General features: G+C 35.1%; 2 protein-coding genes across 2 annotated transcripts; one reads left to right on the top strand and one right to left on the bottom strand.

The window, feature by feature from the left end:
- Positions 1-5022: 5022 nt before the first annotated feature.
- LOC147512513 (uncharacterized) lies at positions 5023-7773 on the bottom strand. Its single transcript, XM_086595544.1, has 6 exons — positions 7330-7773; positions 6518-6739; positions 6353-6420; positions 5923-6159; positions 5682-5814; positions 5023-5587 (listed from the first exon to the last, which is right to left on the bottom strand). The coding sequence occupies exons 1-6, from the start codon at positions 7483-7485 to the stop codon at positions 5315-5317; spliced, it is 1089 nt and encodes a 362-aa protein (XP_086451670.1). The 5' UTR covers positions 7486-7773; the 3' UTR covers positions 5023-5314.
- Positions 7774-19790: 12017 nt separating this feature from the next.
- On the top strand, positions 19791-20132 carry LOC147512514 (uncharacterized). The gene has a single exon (XM_086598737.1). It carries the CDS (start codon positions 19791-19793, stop codon positions 20130-20132), a length of 342 nt encoding a protein of 113 aa, XP_086454863.1.
- Positions 20133-22501: the final 2369 nt, after the last annotated feature.

Raw genomic sequence — 22501 nt, forward strand, 5'->3', positions numbered from 1 at the left:
AGTGTTTGATCTTCATGTCGAGATGAACACGCATCATGTGTGGGATTCCAAATGCAGTGCCCTGCAGAACCAATCCACAAAAACAAGTATTCAGTTTTACGCTTGTTGTGAGAATTTTCCAAAGACATGCGTAAATGTATTACAAACTTTATAGATACCGATAGATTTGTGGTGGCAAATGCGGAGCAGTTACGAACCATGGCAATCAATCCCATCAAAGAGATGCTTCCAAATCAAAGAATGTGGTTCAAAAATTTACTCCGGCAGTTCCCAAAAGCTTATAAAGACAATAAAATAGTTGCAAGTATGGTGACGCCCCTGGCCTGATCATATTTGGTTTGTTCTGTCCCTTCAATAGGAATTGTCACATTGAGAAGGTCTAAGAATTCCAGAATTTTTTCCTGCATTACTTCTCAACGGGTTATTTTTCATTTGGAGTTCGTTAGTTTTCTTTTTTGAAATTTAATCGCCGATGAACTAGTAAGGTGGTTGTTGCAAGTTAGCAGGTCTAAAAGTTTTTTCCACTCACTGTGGTCAATGAAAACAAACAATGACATAGCAGTCTCTTGGTACTTTTGGTAGTAAGCAGAGCATGTGGTCTGTGGCAATGATCCATGCAGATATGGACACACGGATTGTAAGGTTTCTGTTTGTTCCTTGTTTCAATTTTTCAATTTTCATATTTTTTTTGGTGTTCAGGAGAAATGATCTTCTGTTCTGTATTCACAATTATATGGATTTGTTCAAACCAAATTTGGATTAGTAGAATTTTATACTTTCAATTAATAGATACAGCTTTTAGTTGTTGTTTGTAATTCTTGAATATGAATGTTTACTACAATTAAGGGAATTGAATATTGAAGGCCATGACCTCCACTCCTGTATTTAGAAAGATGAATTGTGTATTCCATTCAACTAGCTTAATATTATTGGAATCTTGGGAGCTTTCTTTTATTCGAGGTTGATAATGGCTTTAGGAATAATCTAAAACTTATGGACATAAAGTAATACTTGTAGATCGAGACTAAACCAAATCAAATGTGCTTAGATAATGAAGTATTTTTTAGGTTCATTGCCTGTTAGCTTCAACAGCGATTTATCTTGTGTAGGTTGTTCTTGCACTTCCGTTTCTTTTGTAATTCTTTGATGATGACAAAGCAGCTGTTCTGTCACTCTATTTTAAATTACATTACTATTAGCTCTGTATCACACACTAAATTAGATTGTTTGTATACAAAGCGAATTGCTATGACTTTGTTGATTTGTTGCCAAGTTGACTTTTTGATTAAAGAATCTTTCTTGATTTGATATTTGTTTGGATATATCATATATGAGATAAAACATTCATTATAGCTCAAATGCTCAATAAGGGAACACCAATTTAAAGCATCTTTACAATAACCTGATCATATTGTGCTTCTATTTCTTTTCGCTGTGTCATTCATTGCCTTCATATGGCTGATAAACTGGTTTCTGTAGTCGTGAAGCAATTGGGTCAATAATCCAATGAGAACTTGAACAAGAGGTGGTGGGCGTACGTAAAGAAGTCAAAAACCTCAATACTATTCTCACTATCATCCAAGTGGTGCTTGAAGACCCAGAGAAAAAGCAAGTAAAGAACAAAGCTGTGAGACTTTGGTTGGAACAGCTCAAAGACGTTGTCTATGATGCAGAAGATGTATTGGATGAATCATGAATGGAACACTAGAATTTTCACTTCAAGAAGCCAAGGAGCTGACAACGCTCTTCCCATTAGCAAGAAGGTCCGCTCCTACTTGTTCTCTCATTTCTCTTGTTTCAAATCTGTTATTGTTCGCCATGATATTGCTCATAATATTAAGGAAATACGGGGACAACTAGATGTTATTGTTAATGAGAAAGATAAGTACAATCTCATTGAAAACCAATGTTGTGAAGAACCTCGGCAAGTAACTAGTTCATTCTTTGATGCATCATTATTGTGAGCATGTTGATGAGTGAGAGTAGTTATCAAGTAATGCATGTCCTTGCCATCTCTATAGTTGGGATGGGAAGGTTTGGTAAGACAACTCTCGCACAACTGATTCTCACAGAAGAAAAAGTGTTGAACAACTTTGAGAAGATGATGTGGGTATGTGTTTCGGAGCCTTTTGATCTTGAAAAAGTTGCCAAGGAAATCATTGAAGAAGATGGAGAATATGTCCCTAATACAGTTGTCAGCTAGCAGGCATTGCATCAGTGCTTGTATAGATCTGTTAAGGGAAAGCGGTTTCTCCTTGTGTTAGATGATGTTTGGTCTGATGATGACAGGCATTGGAACCCATTGAAGCTTTCTCTAGATGGTGGTGCACAAGGAAGTCGAATAATAATCACCACGCTTAATGAAAGAGTTGCAAATATGATGGGCTCGACTTATACACATAGTTGGGGCAATTGTCAAGCGAGGACTCTTGGGAATTGTTTAGAAGTATAGCTTTAGTGGGAGTAACAACAGAGAATGAAAAGTTTGAAGAAATTGGGAAGAATATTGCTACGAAATGCAAAGGTGTTCCTCTTGCTGTCAAGACATTAGCAAGTCTTGTGTGCTTCAAAAGAACGAAACAAGATTGGAGGAGTATTCTGGAAAGCAACATTTGGGAGGTCCAGGAAGCTGACAAAGGTTTTCTACCTTCTCTCATGTTGAACTATGATGCCTTACCCTCAGATTTAAAGCAATGCTTTATGTTCTGTGCAATCTTTTGTAAAGATGAGAACATAGAGAAGGATGGCACAAGGTTTTTTTGGTTCTGATGGGACAAGAGAACTAGAGAAAATAGGTGAGGACTATTTTGATAATCTGGCAATGAGCTTCTTTTTTTTTTCAAGACTTTGAAAAAGATTCTTATGGAAACTTTTTCAGTTGCAAGATGCATGATCTTGTGCATGATTTTGCACAGTTTATTCACAAGGAGTGAATGCTACAAATCTCAGTTATAGCAATGTACGCCATTTAACCATAAGTAAGCATGACCCCTACATTTACACTGCAAAGAAGCTACGCACTTGGAGAATGCAGAGCTCGACAACAGACCTAGTTGAGTTGTTTCATCAATTAAAACGGCTTAGGGTATTAGATCTGTCATGGTTTCCTTGAACTACTTCCAAGTGAGGTTGGAAGATTGCTACATCTACGATATCTTGATTTGTCTTATACAGAGTTGACTGAATTGGCTAGGACAATTAGTAAACTACACAATTTGCAGACACTGAAATTAAACGGGTGTAGAAGTCTTAAAGCATTGCCTGAAGGAATAGGAGATTTATCTAATTTGAGACATCTTGAGGTTGAAAAAACTGATAAGCTGATTTGTTTTCCACGGGGAATTATTGGAAGATTGAGCTGCCTTCGAACTGTAAGTAAGTTCATTGTTGGTGATGCAGGTGAAGGATGCAAGATTGGAGAAATGAAATTTTTAAACCATCTCCAAGGAAGTTTACACATAAGTGGCTTGGTGCAAGTTGCAGATGTAGTGAGTATGATCAAGCAGAGCTGAAGAAGAAGAAAAAACTTCGTGCAATAAAATTAGACCTTGGACACGTGGGAGAAGTTGATGTTGGGAAAAAAGGTGCCCTTGAAGGCCTTCAACCACATGCAGACTTGGAAATTAAATACTACATTGGATCCAAGTTTCCTTTATGGATGTCAATGAATGCATTGTTGTCCAATTTAGTCGTGTTGAAACTTTATGATTGCAAACAGTGCAAGCAATTGCCAGGTTTGGGTAAGCTAGAATCGCTTGAAGAGCTTGTCATTGACCACTTCGAGTCGGTTACACATATTGGTAGTGAGTTTTATGGAAGTTGGCATAGACAGTAGTAGTGGTGGTGGTATGATCACATGTTTTCCAATCTTGAAGAATCTCCAATTTCATGGTATGAATTTGTTGGATGAGTGGGAGCGCCTTGTCTCTCTGAACTGACTCCAATTTCACATTATGTGGTGGTTCACTGTTTCTGATTTTGTTTAAACTCTTTTTGTCAATTTTGCTTGAATAAAGGCATAGATCGTGACGGTGAGAATGCTATCTTAAATCAACGTATATATCAAGTCTTTTCAGTGTGTAGTTTTTCTCCCCGAGATTTTCATTGAAAAGATGGATTTTTTGACCGGTGATTACAAAAGAGTTGTTTACAATCGAATGTTTTGTACAGGAAATATCTGTGCATATGCAGGTTGTTAGGCTGTAGAAGTGGGTTTAAAGACTACCACAAAGCACCCGTTGACCGTTGTTAGGCATTTTTTAACTAATCGATGCTGCCCCACGCACACAGAAAATTTTAACGGTTTGAATTGTTTCACTCAGGATTCTTCGCAAACTACTTGTCTTGAGCATCTATTGCATTGTTGATATATGGAGGAAAGAGTTGTAGCTTTATAATACTGATAATATATATTATATATATTGGAGATGTATGTAGACAATCAAATTTGAAGCCAGTTGGTCTGGAAACAGAGACAATTCCGTTACTTTGCACAAATACTTTCCAGTTGAACTTTATCAGTCTTGCGATGAGCGCCAATGCGCTTACAGAGGATTATCATCTGGGTTATGGGGCTTATATCTGACACAGGATAAAGGAAGTTCCACACTGCATTTTTCTATCTTTCCTCGAACTTTAATGTCTTCATTGACGGGAAGGAGTTCCATCTCAAATGGAGATGTAGTGGAGCAGGGCACTTACTGTGCGTCAGCACTCCGCATAGACCTGAGGTGTATAATTCCCTATACCACTGTCTCACTTATTAGGTATTCAGCGCTTTCGTACTTCTATGGACCTGCTCTACTCTAATTCAACACCATCCAACAACTTGGAATCTCTAAAATGTCTTCTTTCCCTCCTCCCTCTCCCTCCCCCCTCTCCTAATCATCCATGGATAGGTAAACCAGGGAATTGGCAGTCATTTATACATTTGGTGTACTCACTAGTGCGAGTTAATGGAAATGTAACATCAGCATTATGTTACCTTCTTCTGACACAATTTGCTTTCGTACGACCATAATGTACTGTTGTAGAACCCAGACTATATATTATTCATTGCTGAGTGCGCTCATCATAATGTGCACAACAATGCCTTACAAGACCCCAAATCCTAGTACACTATTTAACAATACACTTTTACTTTTAACAGTATCAGCGTAACGAGTTCACTAGTCCCAGATTCTCATAGAATGGTCCCTCCTACTACATGTTCCACATCATTGTAAAGTCACGAAGGACTTACATCACCACACAATTATGCAAAAAAAACTAAACGTAGATCATCAATGGACTCTAGTACTCTACCAAGTTGGGTTCATTCTAATGGTAGCTTTCCAATGAAGTTGCCATGCAGACTGCCTAGATAAAGATGCCCCTCGAACTCTAGAACTGAAGTGACAAAATGGAGCACCTTTCCAGTTGAATCGTCGAACTTCCTAAGGATTTTTCCGGAAGAGTCAACATTCACAACCATCGCTCTGGAATAAATGCCTCTGGTTTTGAAGAACTCGATTATTGATGGGAATGCTGCAACAAAGTGTTTGGCCAGCTTCGATTTGTGCAGAAAATTATATCCATTAACCCTAATCTGGAACAAAAACACAAGTTCTTTATCGTTAGTACGTACAACTGCATCAAACACAATACTTACAGATTTATTTAAATAAACAATTCACTGGTACCTCTAACAGGGCAATCCAGAATGTTCCATCTGGTGCAAGCTTAATGTTATCAGGTCCTCCTGGAAGATTTTCCACAAGGAACTCTGTTTTTCCCTTCTTATCACCCTTGAGAAAATATTTCACACATCGAAATCTACACACAAGAATGAAGAATTTGAGATAAAGGCCTGGAAAAGAAAAACCCAAAACTCAACTAGTCCATGGCAACATCTAACTTATTACGAAAAGTAAGAGTTCTTACTTCCATGTTTCACAGATTACGACATAATCTTCGTCCTTAGAGAGAGTTACTCCATTGCCAAAAGCGAGATTATCCAGTAGAACTGATGTTTGTTTTGTCGAAGCATCATACATGAGAAGTCGTCCATGAGGTATTGCTTCCAAGACATCGAGATACCAATGATGGTAATCGAATTTTGTGCTTGCATCACTAAAATAGATATTACCATCCGATGCTTCAATGCCATCATCTGCAAAGCTGTACGCAATGGTGCACGCAGGTGAGTCAGCACCCAAAATCTAAGTACTGAGAGTACTGAAACTGAACAGTTATATTAAGAATTTTCAACAGAATTTATTGGACAGAAATGACCAAACCGGGGGGATTGCAAGTATCATATAAATTTGAAAATTGCTCCCACCAAGAACCATTTTCACTGTGAACTACTTACGGTATCTTTGAACCCTGGCAATGTGCTGCAACAATAGTTACGGTGTTTTTGCTAATTTTCAGCACCCCCTATGATGAAAAATTTCTATCAGAAAATGTACAATTTCAACAAAAATTATCTCAATAATCGGCAATCAACTAGTCAAGACTAGGGAGAATGACATACATGTTGGGCATCAATAACAACAATATGGCCAGGGGATGTTTTCGATATCTTTATTCCAAGCAAAGAATCACTTGCAATCATATTCCAGTACTCCCAAGTTCCGTTCCTATGCATCTTCTTAATCCATCCATCTCTTGTAGCTGTATATAATGCACCATCTTCTGGATCAATGCATACATCCTCGGGTCCAAGCAGCATCCCTTCCCCAAGTTTCTCCACTTTCTACAGAAGAGCAACAATAGTGAACTTTTTGTATTAAGCACAGGAATCAGTTGAAACATACCCCAACACATATATATGCACTTGGACTATTTTCCAATGTTTTCATGTAAATTAAATTTATCTAATAAATTGTTATTTCAAGATGATTGACATACATCAACCAAAAATCAATTAGTTTATTTCATGGAAGTTAAAAAAACCAAATATGAAATTGCAATTTTATTAGACAGAAGGAGATTATTTTCTGTAATACACTTGGACTTGATAGCCGTTCATGACTCGACCATAAACATAGGGGAGTCAATAGTCCACTTCCGGTTAAACGGGTACCCATATATTGACACCCCTACTAAATCACTCCATAATAAATAAATCTAGTCTAATTAACACTTGCAAAATATTTCGATTAGTACTAAAAATTATGTTGAAAGCAAGTCTAGTGAGACAGTGAGTAGAGTTATATATTCAAGAACACTACTTGCAACTAAAGGGGCATATCGAGCTGTGGAAGATCATCATATATAGAGATAACAAGAAAAGGGTGCAACTTTGGTACAAAATGAAAAGATGTGAAGACGAGTCATTCTGACCTGTAAGGCATCGTTCCATTTAGTCAATTCTTTTGCTGCAGGAGAAAGTTCAAGCGTATGCGGAGTTATGGGGGAAAAGAAGAGGACTTGAAGAAGAAAGGCTATTAGTGCAGTCAATACAACACTTGTGAGTAGTGATACAAGATTTGTAGCCATTGGAACTGGCTTTGAAGCTTTGACGTACAAAAAATGAGTGACACTAGAACAGTGAACTAAATAAGAAAAGGGTTAAAACCATGTCAAATATTCAATGAAATCATGAAAGTTGATAGTCAGAAACTTGTGGATGATAATTGCCTACATCTACCAACAATGACAGGTTTTCGTAATTTCTCCATACTGAATTATTGCCATTTATTTTGTCGTATTTTTTATTTTTTTGTTTGAATAATCTTTTGTCGTCTTCTTTTGATACAAAAAGACGTGAACAAGTACATTACAGGTGTGTTTACCAGAATCCAGAACTTTGTCATATCTCATTTCTCATCTTTTCAATTCCATTGTTTTAAAATTGTTTTAAAAAGTGTCCACCGGTTACAAAACAGAAACGTCCACCAAACTTTGCAGTTATGTGTAGGAGCTTTGGATTATCTCTTCTTAATCCTAAGCAAAGAAAATTTTATATTGTTTTGAAATCACATATTTATACTGAATTTTCTATTTCTAGTGTCCTCAAGATTTTACATAATTATTCGATTTTTTTTTTTTTTTTTACATAATACTCAATAAAAGTTTTGGTTGTTAAATTTCTGACTTGAATACCATTGACGAAGCTCTTAGGTCCGTCCCTGAACTGAACCCGTTAGAACTGAATAGTAAAAAATCGGTGGGTACCCGAACTGAATCCGTTAAAACTGAATAGTAAAAAACTGGTGGGTATCCGAACTGAAACCGAAACTGATTATTATGAATTTTAATATATAAAATTTAGTATTATATTACACTAAATAAATGCAAACTCAAACATTATAAATTTTAGTTTTTTGTTTAGGGGTAAAAGTAAAGTAAATATATTGGAGTAACATAATAGTAAATGTATATTATTAAATACATATTTTATAATATTACATTGAACAAGTGTATTATAAATATTAATAATAATATCAACGCCTACACACACGTATACTATGAATTAATTAATACAATATTTATATTAACTAATAAATGTGTGCATGGTAATATTTATATAAGTGCACGTGTATACATGTATATATATATATATAATAATAAATGCATGCAATGCTAATAATTACTGTAATATATAGACTTATTTATTCTACATGTTAAAATTTAGTGTGTAATATATATTTATATAGAATGTATGTATGTATAGTATAATGTACTCTTGTTCGATTTAAAATGAAAATTAATACATGCGTACGCACAATTTATGAGTTGTACTTAAAGTTTTTCAAAAAAAATCAAAGATTACTGAATTTAAGACCATTATAAGTGTTATTGTCACACTAAAAATTAATTTTTATATCTATTACGTAATTAAAAACATAATTTTAGTAATAATAATATATAACTTCGAAAAAAAACCGAAATCAACTTAATTAATAGGTATAGTTTCGGTTTTCTTTTAAGAAAAAAGAAAATAACCAAACCTGGTAGGAACCGTTAAAAATATAATTTAACTCGAAACTAGTAAAAACCGATCCATTAACACCCTATTTGGTACCATGATTAACTGATTTTTGTTTAGCCTTAGGGTGCCTAGGTGGCTAGGTGTGTTGACTACAAATTTGTCCTATCTCATTTTATTATATTTTGTATTTAAAAATGTTACCTCGTGTTATCAAAGAAAAACGTCCACAAATCTTTGAAGTTATGTGCAGGAGCTTTGGATCATCTCTTTTGATTCCCATCCCCAGTTCGGCAAGCAAAATGCCAAAATGTGTGAAAGCGTTGGTCGCTTGTTGTTAGACATCAGTGCAATTGGATAAGCTTTCGCATATTTTGTTGGGTCTTCCCAGTTGCCGAGAGAAAAAGGTTAAAGATTTGATTTGTTTTGATTTATTGAGAAAATTTTGAAATCTACATTAGATTAATTAGAATTAGAAATTGAAGGAGAAGAATAAACTGATGTGGCTCCTCGATCATCTTTGATCTGTGCATCTTTCAAACCACTTATTGCCCTAGGCAGGGGCGGCTCAAGTCAATTGGAGCCCTAAGCAAAGTTCGAATACAGGGCCTTATAGTATTAATATGTACCAATAAAATTATTACATTTTATATATTTGTTTACGTTATTTTATATAAATGCAAATCTCAATTTATTTAACAAAGAATTTAAAATATAACAATTATTGTAAAAAATGATCCAAACTTTTTTTTTCTTTATTGAATAGTCATTCCATAAACTTGAAACTTCAATATATTTATTTGACAAAGAAATACACAAGAGAAAAAAAAATCTACACCAAATAAAACAATATATATAATGAGGAATTATAGGGAAAACCCAAAAAAGACAAAAGAAGAATAGAGGTAAGATTGAAGTGTTGGTTTGAATACCCCATATTTGATTATTTGTTATAGAGTGATGAATTTTTTAATAAATTATAGAGACGTGTATGTATTTTTTTGGAGAAAGCAAAAATATAAAGGAAACGAAGGCGTTTAACGTGATTTTATAGTTTCCAATTTTCCAATGTAAAAACATTTATCTAATGGATTAAAATAAATAAAAAACAATAATAATATGATTTTTTTTTTTTTTTTTGGCTAATAAAACAATAGTGAATTGTGAGCTAAAATATATTAGGGGCCTCTTAGACTGCGTTATGCTATAGGGTAGAGCTCGCCTGGGACTCCAAAAATATCCTCATACGAAAATAAAAACAAATTAAAAACATTGGAACTTTCGTCCCTATCAAGATTCAAGATATCCTCGGGATAGACAACCTCCCTCTTATTTGAGTTATTTCACAAGCATACACTATTGCACACGCCACCATGGCACCATCAAATCTCCATCACTTTGAGCAGGTCAAGTTACCTAAACCAATTTAAGTGGCATTCAATTATTTCAAGGTGTGGAAAGAAATAACTGCTCAGACATGTGGTCCCATTTTCATTTTTCCACAAAGAATTAAGTGACTTGTTCAAACCCAAATCACTACTTTATCTAGACGATTCCAATAATGTAAGTTCTGAAGCATCTATCAATGAACAAAGAGTTTCCTTGCCGATTTGCAAAATTCAGCAACGATTTTGACCAATCAATTCGTATAAAATCTACAAATTCTTTATTGGTGTGAATCTTAAAAACGTATTGATTTTGTAGCATGAAAATCTTCAGTTCGCATAATCGCATACCCCAAAAATCACAACCTTCCATATGCCATATGTCATTGGTTCGATGAAGCTAGTTGTTATAATTTTGTTATGATTTACTAACTTTACATCTTTCGATTGTTTAACAAAACTCAATTTCCAGGCCCTTGAGTTGAAGAGAAAATATATTCAAGTCTACAAAATAACATCCAATTAAAAGCAATACTTATAAAGATGGACAACCGAACAATATCTTCTCACAGAGAACGAATTTGTGGACAGGCACTAAATTTCTGTCCCCGAGACAACATGCTCTTATTTCTCTACGTATAAGAGCATGCCACATCATATTATTGCCTGGAAAAATTATTTGTTCTTGCCAATGAAAGTACGAAACTGCCCAACTAACTTTTGTCTTCCCCACCAAAACAACCCAAAATGCCAACATGTCTGGTCTTCCACAACTAACCAATCCCCAACCTACACTTCTTACTTTCAAAAAATACAATCTTGGGGTTTAGGACCATATTCTACCAGATTCAAAGCAGGTCTACACATCAAGCTTCATTCAGTTACAGCTGGGTTTTTATAAAATCATGTTTTCAGTGTTCTGAAATCTGTTTTTACAATTGGACATGTTTTAATGGAGCTTCTTGATTTGGTTCAAATGGATCAAGGACTTCTTCAAGTGATTCAATCTAGCAATGAAACCAAAAAAGTTCACCAAATACAACGAATTCGACTCTTTAGAAAACCAGTAACATAAAATAACGAATTTGTTCAGAGCTCCTTCAATGGCACCAATGGAGAAGATGAACCAGGGAATTGAAGTTCTATTTCTTGGATATAGAAGAAGGGTATTTTGGGTTTTTACCTTTACTCATTTTCACAACTAACAAAAGGGGGTGGAGCTTTTATACGTGGACCAATAGGATTGTGTTGTCCTGTGGACAGATTTCCCATGTCTGTCCACAAATTTGTTCTCCTTCTCAAAACACTCATTAGGTAGAAAATACACTAATTTAAGACCAAAGTTTTGAGAACAGGTAAACTTATGTAATCAGGCAGTAAAACTTAACAAAATCAATGAAATCTTTGTAAGGGTACTCATTGGTAACTGATTCGAGAGAATGAATAAATGTTTCTTGATTAAATCTTAAGAAAGGTAGAGAGACCCAAATATTCACGTGTTTCATGTCGAAAAAGGAGAGGGTGTGATGGAGAATACTAATGGGCTCTGGCAAATTACTAAGTCTGTCTCTGCGAAGTTCTTTTCTTGCTTCCATGGATGAGTTGCTTTAAAAGGTTGCGCTTCACATGCACAGATGTACTAATTAAAGAAATTTATTTTTCCGCCGTAAACACTGGCAAATGTTTGACATAAATACGTAAATATCCCTGTTTCACACTATTCAATTTAAAAAAAAAATTTAATTATGTTTCTATTCAAAAAATTTAATTATGTTTCTTCAATCCAACAAACAGGTTTTACGATAAATCTCCCTTAGTGCATAATCAAGTTTATAAAAACTCCTCTCCAGCCAGAGAACTCATAAAATCTTCTTATTTTTTTCAAAAACAAAATCACAACTTAAATTAACACAAAGAACTCCCCGTAACTTTTTTTTCAAAAACAAAAGAACCAGGTTCTCATCTTTTTCGAGCAGAGAACGTTCCATTTTTCTATTGAAAAATTAAAAAAATAATAATAAACCCAATACAAATATCTAATTTTTTTTCTTGCAAAAAATCTCAAAAAATAAAAATAAAAACTGAAGATGAAAATAAATGTAAAAATATTTGTTTATCCACACAAAAAGAAAAGTCTAAACTAAAATACCACAAAAGCCTCTGTTTTTTTAAGAAATGTGTGGCTTTTCAAAACAAAAGGCTAAATAATCCAAAATTTGTTTGAAAAATCATATTTGTTTTTACATAATACACTACAATTACTGTTTCGCATATTGAAAAATATATGGAAAAACAATTTTACATAGTTAAAATGCTAAACAAAAATACATTTTCATTCGAAATTTACTACGTAAAAATCAATTTGCATAGTCAAATTGTCATGCAGAAATAAATTTGCACAGTCAATTTGATATAGTCAATTTACTACACAAAAATAAATTTACATATCAAAATTTTATGCAAAACTAAATTTGTATAGTCAAATTTCTACGCAAAAATAAATTTACATACCGAAATGCTATGCAAAACTAAATTTGCATAGTCAAATTTTATGCAAAAATAAATTTATATAGTCAACTTGCTATGCAAATTTTTTTGCACATTGAAATGTCCATTTATAATATTGGAAAATAAATAAATTAATTGAAATAAAATCAAATTTTGTCGAAAAGTCGAAAACTAATCCACCAGAGGGAAACAAAGAAGAGTGAAAGCAAACATATCCAAATCCACCAATTGAAAAGATAAATTTGCACTAATCATTTTCAATACACATGAAGTTGAATTGAAAAAAAAAAAAAAAAAATCGATTCCACCCCTCCAATTGGAAGTTAAAACCGTTATTTTTTATTCAAAAAACAAGTTGAAGAGATGAATGAGTTGATTCAAGATCAAATCTTCCAATGAACCAAACTCCTCTATAGCATAATCATACGTGATGTTTGAATCGAAAATGAAAATTTTATAAAAAGACCTTTCAAAATTGAACATAATATAAGAGAAAGTAAATAAATTAAATTTATTGAAGGAGAAACAATAATTGAAAATGGGTTTTTTTTCTTCAAAGGGTAAAATGGAGATAAATAAAATATAAGATAAACAAAAGAGATTGTGATTTCTTTTTTCTCAAAAATAAAGAGGTTATTTAACGCCGCATGAATTATAGGGAAGTTATGTGGTGCGGGCCAAATAGGAAGGTTTTTTATGTACCCGGATCAGAATCAGGGAGGTAAAGCCCATTTCTTGATCCAACAAATATATCAACTCAACAGTTCAAAATACAAAAGTCACAACAACCTCAAAGTGAGACACAATGATTTATGTACTAGTAGTTAGAGGCCCAACTTTTCAACTTTAGGAGAGCAAGTTCAAAATTTTGACAAAAAAAAAGTCAGGAACAACATCAAAAGTCTGACACAATGTTTTATGTACTAGTAGTTTTAGCAAAAAGGCCCAACTTTTGCCCACGCGATTTAAAACCGCGCCATGTATCGCACATAAACCTTTTTTTTTTTTTCCCAATCCCCGGCGCCATATAAGCCCAATTAGAAGCCAAACCCAACCAGTAAAAACAGTGTTTTTGGTGTTTTTATTGAAGTTGAAAAAACTTTTTCAATGGAAAAAGAGGTAAAATAAAACAGTAAAAACATCTATTGCTTTTTCAATGGAAAAAACAGGTGTAAAACGGAAGGAGACGAGGATATTAGAATTTCGAATCAGCCACCGTAAACGAAGAACTACAATTTACTTGCCTTTGAAAATTCAAATCCCTTCACAAAATGAAATTTGACACAAACCACCTTATGGTAGCCCATATATGATCCATGGTTACTTGGTCCAAACCAACCCCGGTGATTCAGGGTTTGTCTGGATGGGCACTACATAATCCATTGTATACTTGTATAGCGGACCACAAAATTCATGGGCTGGATCCTTATTGGATTCAAATCTGAAGGTCTATGTTCTATATTAATGGATCAGGTTTAATCGGGAGTTGGACCTATCCTGGCCCATTGAGAGTGCATTGGCCCCAGCTGGTGGAGTTGATCGATCTGAGAAATACATGACATTAGAGCTTCTAAATTTCAGGCTATATGACCTTATATTTGGATTTCTTTTATTTAGTGTAATTGAACTAGTTACCAATGGACTCAATTAATTGAATCTGAGCTCAACAAAAAAAGTTTTACTAAAAAAATTGTTTCATTTTGGTTGTTGGGTAGGTGAGGACAAGTGGGTAATGTTGGGGTGAGTCGGAAAAGTTTGGGTAGAGTCGGATCTAAACGTTGGCTAGGTAAGCGGCTGTGCCTTTTATCCTACACAGTAGGGGCTTGAAATCCTTGAATGTTTGATTATTGTTTAACTTTTTTTTTTGGTAAGAATTATTGTTTGAACTTGTTTACTCTCAAAATGTTAAAATCCTAAAAATCATGGATTTGATTATTGGGCTTGGGCCACATTGTAAAGATTTAACTTGGGCTGGACGTGGAATTTAATTTTATAAAGCGTTCACTGTTCAGTGTGTCTGAGGAGGCCCTCCTTGAGTCCTTGTGGACCTAAGCATAGTGGGGCCTAGGCCGTGGGCTATATATAGAAAGACCACTCCAGAGCCAGGCCCAAGGTGAAACACAGTGTTTTTTAAGCTGATTGGCGCACAGTTGCTTTTATCAGGGACACAGGTAGACTTCCAAGAGATTTGTCTCATCAAGATTCAAGAGTGACTACTGACTAGTGATTACTACATGTCTACGCTCTACAAGATATATCTAAAAACTGAAGTGACTGAAAATGAAAATGAATGAAGGCGACGGCCTTGATTGACCATTATGGACTATTCAATCATATACCTTAGGAAATAGTGAATTACTAAAACGTTTGCAAGCAATATCATTAAACATGATTTGTAGTCAATGAGAGAATCACTACAGTCACTCATTGTGAAGGGACATCTGAACTGATCACCACTCGATTAATAGTCTGACCAAGAATGAACTCTACCAACTACAAACAAGCAAACATTATACGCTCAGTCATATCATTTGCTTATAAACATTACGTTGTCTAATCAACGGTTTATGCAGATTAAGTAAAAGAATAACAGAAGTATAGGTCACAAATAGGTCAGAACCTCGTCATCGTGTCATTCGTGTGGGTTGAAGTTGTTTAATCGGATTTGGATATAAATCTCGATCATAATCTCCTTGTGATTTTTTTTTATCAGGTCTGATTTTGGATTAGATAGTTGATTGTCCTGCAATCCTGCGCTATGGATACATACTTCAAGCTCGAGAGAAATCCACAAGTTGCGTTAGTGGATGGATTTGCCAGATTTGTAAAGAAAATCTTTGCTAGAAAATGAATCAAATATTGATTTGTAAGACAACAACATGAGTACACTAGTGGTCTAGTGGATGTCTGGGACTCCAGAGTGAAATAACCCAGGCACCCACCCGCCTTCGCTGACCTAAATGGAGAATAATCAAATTGAATAGACCCTGTGGTTGTGACTCACACAAGGAAGCAGTTTACTATCCTAAGAGCATTCCCAATTGCAAGTGAAAATAATTCCCCCCTTATCACCGCCACGTAGTCACTTATTCACTCTATTTTCACTGTTTTGGTGAAAAACAAAGTGAAACTGTGCAATACAAAGGTGAATAAAAAATCTCGGACGGAATGTTGGAATCCGTCTAGAGGTTTTTTGATTGAGATGGAATATAACATCCCGTCTGGTGAAGTCAAATATCAACAAACGCGAACATGCTCTATTTGCACTTTCTTCCCAACCTCCATTGCGATTTTCTTGCCTCCATTAACAACTTTTTTTTCACAAACTTCAATTCCTAATGACTTCTCCACCCCCAATGATTCCCCACCAACCTCACCACATGAAGAACATTTCCGATGGTTTGGAAATGTCAAAATATCCAAAAAAAATGGGCAAAAAGGATCGTCGTCGTCAAGAACGCAAAATGTGGGTGAGGAGGGCGAAATTGAACTTGGGTTTAATTTTCCACCGCGTTGTGAAATCAAGAAACACCCACTATTAGCATCAACATCAACATCGGTCCGACACGTAGCAAATCGAGTGGCGGAGTCTCAAGTAAGTTTTAGATTTTTTTTATATTAATTATTATTATTTATGTTAGTTTATATCAAGCTTGTTGTTGTGTAATTAGTTTGAATTTGTCGCATTATTTAAAAAATAATTGAGTTGAAATTATATCGTATTGCGTGTTGGATGAATGTAGGAAGTACACCTATGGAAAGTGCGTTGTGCACTTTCAAATGTTGTGTCATGGTGGTGTTGTTTGAAATAAAAAACGGATCCTAATTTTGTCACGGTTACCAATATTATAGCCGCCATACCATTTGGAAACTTTTTGAACCATTTGGAAACTTTTTGAATTCTAATTTGGGACAAAATGATCAAGCGTTGTTGTTTGGGATAGTTGAGCGGTGGTGGCAATCTACCCACACATTCCATTTCCTATGGGGTGAGCTTGGGATTACCCCTCTTCATTTCACAATACTCACGGGTATCCCAATTGGTTATGGAGATGTCGTTCTTTTTGATGAAAATTTAGAGGTTTTTACTATGGCTATGAGTTTCTTTAAAGGTTTTGATTTGGTAGAAGATGATGAGGAAGACGGGTTTTTGAGATTACCGGCTGAGCAGTTTAAGGGAGGAGCTATAAGTATGTGTTGGTTTACTTCGAGATACTTGAATAAGCTCAAGGAGAAGCCGAAAGACTATCATATTGGTAAGGAGTCGATCCACGAATATGTACGTGCCTTCCTCTTCTACTTTGTTGGTGCGGTATTATTCAGATATGCTGATAGTTACTTACATATCGGGTGGATGGACGCTGTCTCAGACATAGAGATGATGTGGGATTATGACTGGGGTCAATCCATCTTGGCATACCTTTACCACTGGCTAGACCTCGTAGTTGAGACGAAAGCCGCTAAAGGCAATTTGTGCGACTTTGTTTGGATTATACCAGTAAGTCTTATTTATTAAGTTGTTGTTTCATTTCATTTATTTATCTAATTATTAATATATATATATATATATATATATATATATATTGTATTTTATCTATTGATTTAGTATTGGTGGTACGAACATTTTCGTGTGATGCATCCTGTGTTGAAGAGGTTTGAAGAGAATGAGACTCATGACCTGATTCCACGTATTCAAGCATGGGGGCTTCATCGTAGGCAGAGGGGGTATGGGGATCTATCACATAATATTCATAGCACTCGTCAACAGATTGAGCTTTTAGGAGCTACCCAAATTGAGTGGCAACCCTGGGCCGAGTCCTTCATATTTCAGACCCCTTATGCGGATATTCAAAATGTTCCAGAGAACACTGAGTACTGTAGACTATCCTATATGTGTCATAGAGCAATGTTTGTTTTTTCGGTGTGAATGATACTTGTAGGTCGAAGAATCTGTATGGTACCTTGGGGACAGATGTTGGCGTCAAGTATCTGGAGAGATTGTTATACCTTACCCACCACCCATAGTTATGACAGCCTCTGATATTCTTCCTGCAACTCTTTCACACTATAGAGCAAACCCAAATGATTGGCCAGACGTATTAGCTTTCATTTTTACGGGAGACTATGACTTGTATTGGAAGAGGGTTGGTCGAGGTCTCTTGCTAGGTGCGTTATTCCGGGGCACCAATTTTGAAGTGGTTACTTTCGAAGCATTGAGGCATGACATTAATTTCCCAGAAGGAGTGGAGTTGCCACAGTCACAACCCAGGGTGTTTCATGATATTCGGATGCCGCAAAGAACTCCACAGATATTTGATGAGTCTGACCTTTGGCACTGGAGCATGATTATTTCTCAGGGGCAAGATATGAACATACCTATTCCACCAGTAGATGCCGCATTGGTAGCAGATTTGTGAGTACAGTTTGAGCAGTTAGCAGAGGTTAGTATGATTTGAATTTATTCATAATTTGTTATTATTATTCACTATAACCCCTAACATGCATTTGTTTTGTTAAACAAGATGAAGTAAGGTCAGAGCTCCTTAACTACAGCTCTCTCAGTTATGTCATGCGTGCGTCTTTCATGAAGTCCTCTCGTCACAGTTTTGAGTACTTACAAGAAGAGCAAAATCGAACTTTGCAGCTTCAGAAACGTGTGCAAGAGTTGTAGAATGCTGGAAGTGCCACACCTCAAACTCAACCTTAACCAGGGAGGCGACGATGACGTAGGGGGGAGAGCTCTTCGACTGAGCCTTCTCGTAGGGGGAGGAGGTCTCAGTAGATTTTTTTTGTAGTTTGTAATAACTATGCGCCATTACTTGTCTTATGGCGTTTGGGATTGTTGTTTGTAATGACTTTTTTATTAGCATATTTTTTTTTATGAGTTTTGGATATGAGTATGTCATTAAACAAAGGAGGTTATGGCAAAAAACTTTCAGAAATTATAAGTTAGTTTTTTTACCGAGTTTCTGTGTTAGACTTGGGTGTTGTTCATGATTGTTATTTGTCTTATTTATTATTTCCAAAGTATATTAGCAGGTTTTGGATATGAATATGTCAATAAAACAAATGAGGTTATGGCAAAAAAAATTCAAAAATTATAAGTTCGTATGTTTCCAAAGTATAAGTTCGTATGTTTTCAAAAAATTTGATGGAATTATAAGTTCGTATGTTTCCAAAAAAAATTCAGGAATTATAAGTTCATATGTTTCCAAATTGAATTTCACTCATTCCTATGTCTTGGTTATGACAGAAAATTTTTCAGGAATATCACTCATTTTTGTAGGTGGTTTGGTTCTGACAGGAATAGTGTATGGTATAGACCGAGACGTAATGTAACATCCCGTCTGATATTTTTAGACCGAGACGGAATGTAACATCCCGTCTAGTTTTTAAGTCCATCCTCCTGCGCCTTCTCTTCAATCAATACATAGGAATTATTGATAGTGGACCATAGATTGTGTTGTCACTTGGAGAGTCATTAAATCTGATAAAATGTGTTGTCAATTGGAGAGTGGACCAAAATCTAACTATCACGTGTGACCTTATCACATGTGACCTTACCTTTCATATTTCGTTTTACTCTTCTTTCTTTTAGATCAAACAAACAAACAACCATCTTCTTCCCCACAACCAAGCTAAAATTTGAAAAATGTCAAGAGAAAATATAATTGCATTTAACCAAAAGGTTATGGGGAGGATATAGTAGTAATAATTCGTCTTCTGGATTTACCGAGTCTTCTTCTAGTACTTTCGCTGAAGATGACTACATGATAAGAGTAAAAGATGAGCATAATGATATGATGAGGCGAAGGAGGAGGAGGAGGAGGAGGTTACAGTTATTATCCACTGCTGGGGCATTAATAACTCAAGCAGCTATTAAAATTAAAGATATAGATACAGACAAACGCAGTGGATCTGTGATGGATAGAGAATATACGTTCAGAGATGGTGGTGATTTCAGTAAACAAAAGATAATGATGGATTACTTCACAACACCTTCTAGATGGCCTCCTCAAAAGTTTAGGCGAAGGTACAGGATGACAAAAGAGCTTTTTACGTATATGTTGAAAACTGTTGCTGGATTCGATGACTTCTTCCAAGACAAGGTGGATGGATTGGGTCGGGTTGCAATTTCCGGGTTGGAGAAGGGATTAGCTGCAGTTGAACAATTGGCAACTGGTTGTTCATCTGATTTAACGGATCAGTATTTTCAAATTGGAGATTCTACAACAAATATATCTATGAAGCATTGGTGCAAGGCAATAATCACGGCATTTGAGGAAGAGTACTTGAGACGACCAACTAGTAGACACTGCTAGGATATTAGCTGAAAATGCGGCAAGGGGTTTTCCAGGAATGCTTGGATTAATCGACTGTATGCACTGGGTGTGGAAGAATTGTCCAACTGGATGGGCTGGAACACATATAAGGTACAAGAAGGAACCAACTTTGGTACTTGAAGCCGTTGCAGACAAACACTGTTGGATCTGTCATTGCTTCTTTGGCTTACTAGGTTCGCATAATGACATTAATGTGCTTCATCGTTCTCATGTTTTTGAATCATTAAAGCAAGGTGAGGCTCCTGCTGTTGCATTTAATATGAATGGTAATGAATACGATATAGGATATTATCTTGCTGATGGTATTTATCCTTCATGGGGTACATTTGTTCAAGCCATTCATTATCCAAGAAATAAGCATGAAAAGATCTTTACTCAACGTCAAGAAGCTGCAAGAAAAGATATTGAAAGGACGTTTGGAGTTTTGCAGGCACGATAACATATTATTAAGGCTTTTTCTGCGCGTTGTCATAGTGTTGCTGTTCTTGGATACATAATGAAGACATGCATTATAATGCATAATATGATTGTTGAGAATGAACGTGCAAGTGGAGTGTGGAATTGGAAAGGTCAGAGGAAAGAAACAATACCTGCGCTCTTTCATGAAGATGATGGTTTTCATTTTGTCTATCAGATGATTGAAGCAAGAAATAAAATCAGAAATGAAGTTACACATATTAATCTTCAAAAGGATTTAGTTGAGCATGTTTTTAATTGGACATGTATTGAAGAAACAGCCGATCCGGTACCAATTTATGATCTAAATTGGTCGTATCCAGAGGAGGGAGAAGGAAGGGGAAATTAAAATGGAAATGAAAGTGTATTTCCTATGTATTTCTTATGTATTTCCTATGTATTTTCTAATGTGAACTATGAAGTTCCAAAATATTTTCTATGTATTTCCTAATGTGAACTATGAAGTTCCTAATGTATTTCCTATGTAATTCCAAGAAGTTCTTATGTGTTTAATGAGTTGTGTTTTAATGAACTATATTACAATGTATTTTAATTTTATTGATAATTGTATTTCTATGAAAATAATTATATTGGAAAGAACATACATAGTGTATTAATTAAAAAAAAAAAAAAACAGTGAAATTAAAATACATAGTTCATTAATTAAAAATACAGTGAAATTAAAATACATAGTGCATTAATTAATAAGACATTGAAATTAAAATACATAGTGTATTAATTAAAATACATAGTGCTTTAATTAAAATAAAATACTAGATATTACATAAACTTAGTTAGAGCTAGAACCACCTCTAGCCTTTGCCCATTCAGCACGTATTTCAGCTTGTTGTTGCTCGATTATAAAAGCAGTATCGGGATGGAGGACACTTGTATCGGTCGCTAAAATCTTAGCTTCATATTGCATATTTTGAAGCCGATTTTTTTCCAATTGAACCTGATTTTTTTCTATTTGAATCCAATTTTTTTCTTCTCTTGCCATCACAGTTCTTTGGCCATATGCAAGCTCCCTTTCCCTAAGTTCTAAGCACTTTTGTGTTTCATTTGCATCATTTACAAATATATAATCTAAACGTGTAAAGTAACCCTCCAACATACCAACTAATTTTTCTTGGTTCCTCTTGGACTTGGCTTTCTTCGATCCAAAAGGACGCTCCATTTCTTGAGGACGCTCTATTTCTTGAGAACCCTCCAATTCAACTCCACCAACACTTGGTGAATTAGAAGTTGAATCTTCACCATCATTTTTGTGACATTTTCCCTTTGTGAGGCGGCTTGACCTTGCCTCAAAAACGTTACTCCACTTTGGATTATCCTTGAGCATAACGTAACAATGATCAAGTGAAAAAGACGTTTTTTCTTGTAGTTGGTACGTCATCCTTGCCTCGGACAACTAAAAAATAAAATGGTGGTAATTAGACTAAAATAATCACTAAAACTAAGATAATTAAACTAAAATAATAATTAGACTAAGATAATAATTAGACTAAGACTAAAATGGAAATAATAAATACACTAAGATAATTAGACTAAGACGGAAATAATTAGACTAAGACTAAGATAATCAATAAATTCTAAATTGATAAAGTTGTAATTACCCGGCTTTGTATTGTTGTACCACTTGTATGTTGAGCCTCGACCGCATTACAATTGCAACAAACTTGTTCATCATTTTTTAAATATATTTCCATCTACCGCTAATTGAATTGGAAGACCTATCCGACTCACGTGCTTGATTGAACTCGTTTGTTACACGATTCCAAAATCCTTTTGCATTTTGGAAAGCACCAACAATGGAGTCTTCACTAATTTTTATCCAAGCAAGACATAGAGCTTGATCTTTGGACATGCTAAAGTGAGTTTTTGCTTTTGCT

The sequence above is a fragment of the Coptis chinensis genome, chromosome 3 (genome assembly GCF_015680905.1).
Source record: "Coptis chinensis isolate HL-2020 chromosome 3, ASM1568090v1, whole genome shotgun sequence".
NCBI classification, from domain to species: domain Eukaryota; kingdom Viridiplantae; phylum Streptophyta; class Magnoliopsida; order Ranunculales; family Ranunculaceae; genus Coptis; species Coptis chinensis.

Bases quoted from the DNA above. Each gene is read 5' to 3' on its own strand.
- LOC147512513 (XM_086595544.1), bottom strand. From the start codon at position 7,485: ATGGCTACAAATCTTGTATCACTACTCACAAGTGTTGTATTGACTGCA. The intron at 6,740-7,329 runs GTCAGAATGACT...GCTCTTCTGTAG, and splicing joins AATGGAACGATGCCTTACAG to AAAGTGGAGAAACTTGGGGA. The intron at 6,421-6,517 runs GTATGTCATTCT...TTTTCATCATAG, and splicing joins TTGTTATTGATGCCCAACAT to GGGGTGCTGAAAATTAGCAA.
- LOC147512514 (XM_086598737.1), top strand. From the start codon at position 19,791: ATGGATTACTTCACAACACCTTCTAGATGGCCTCCTCAAAAGTTTAGG.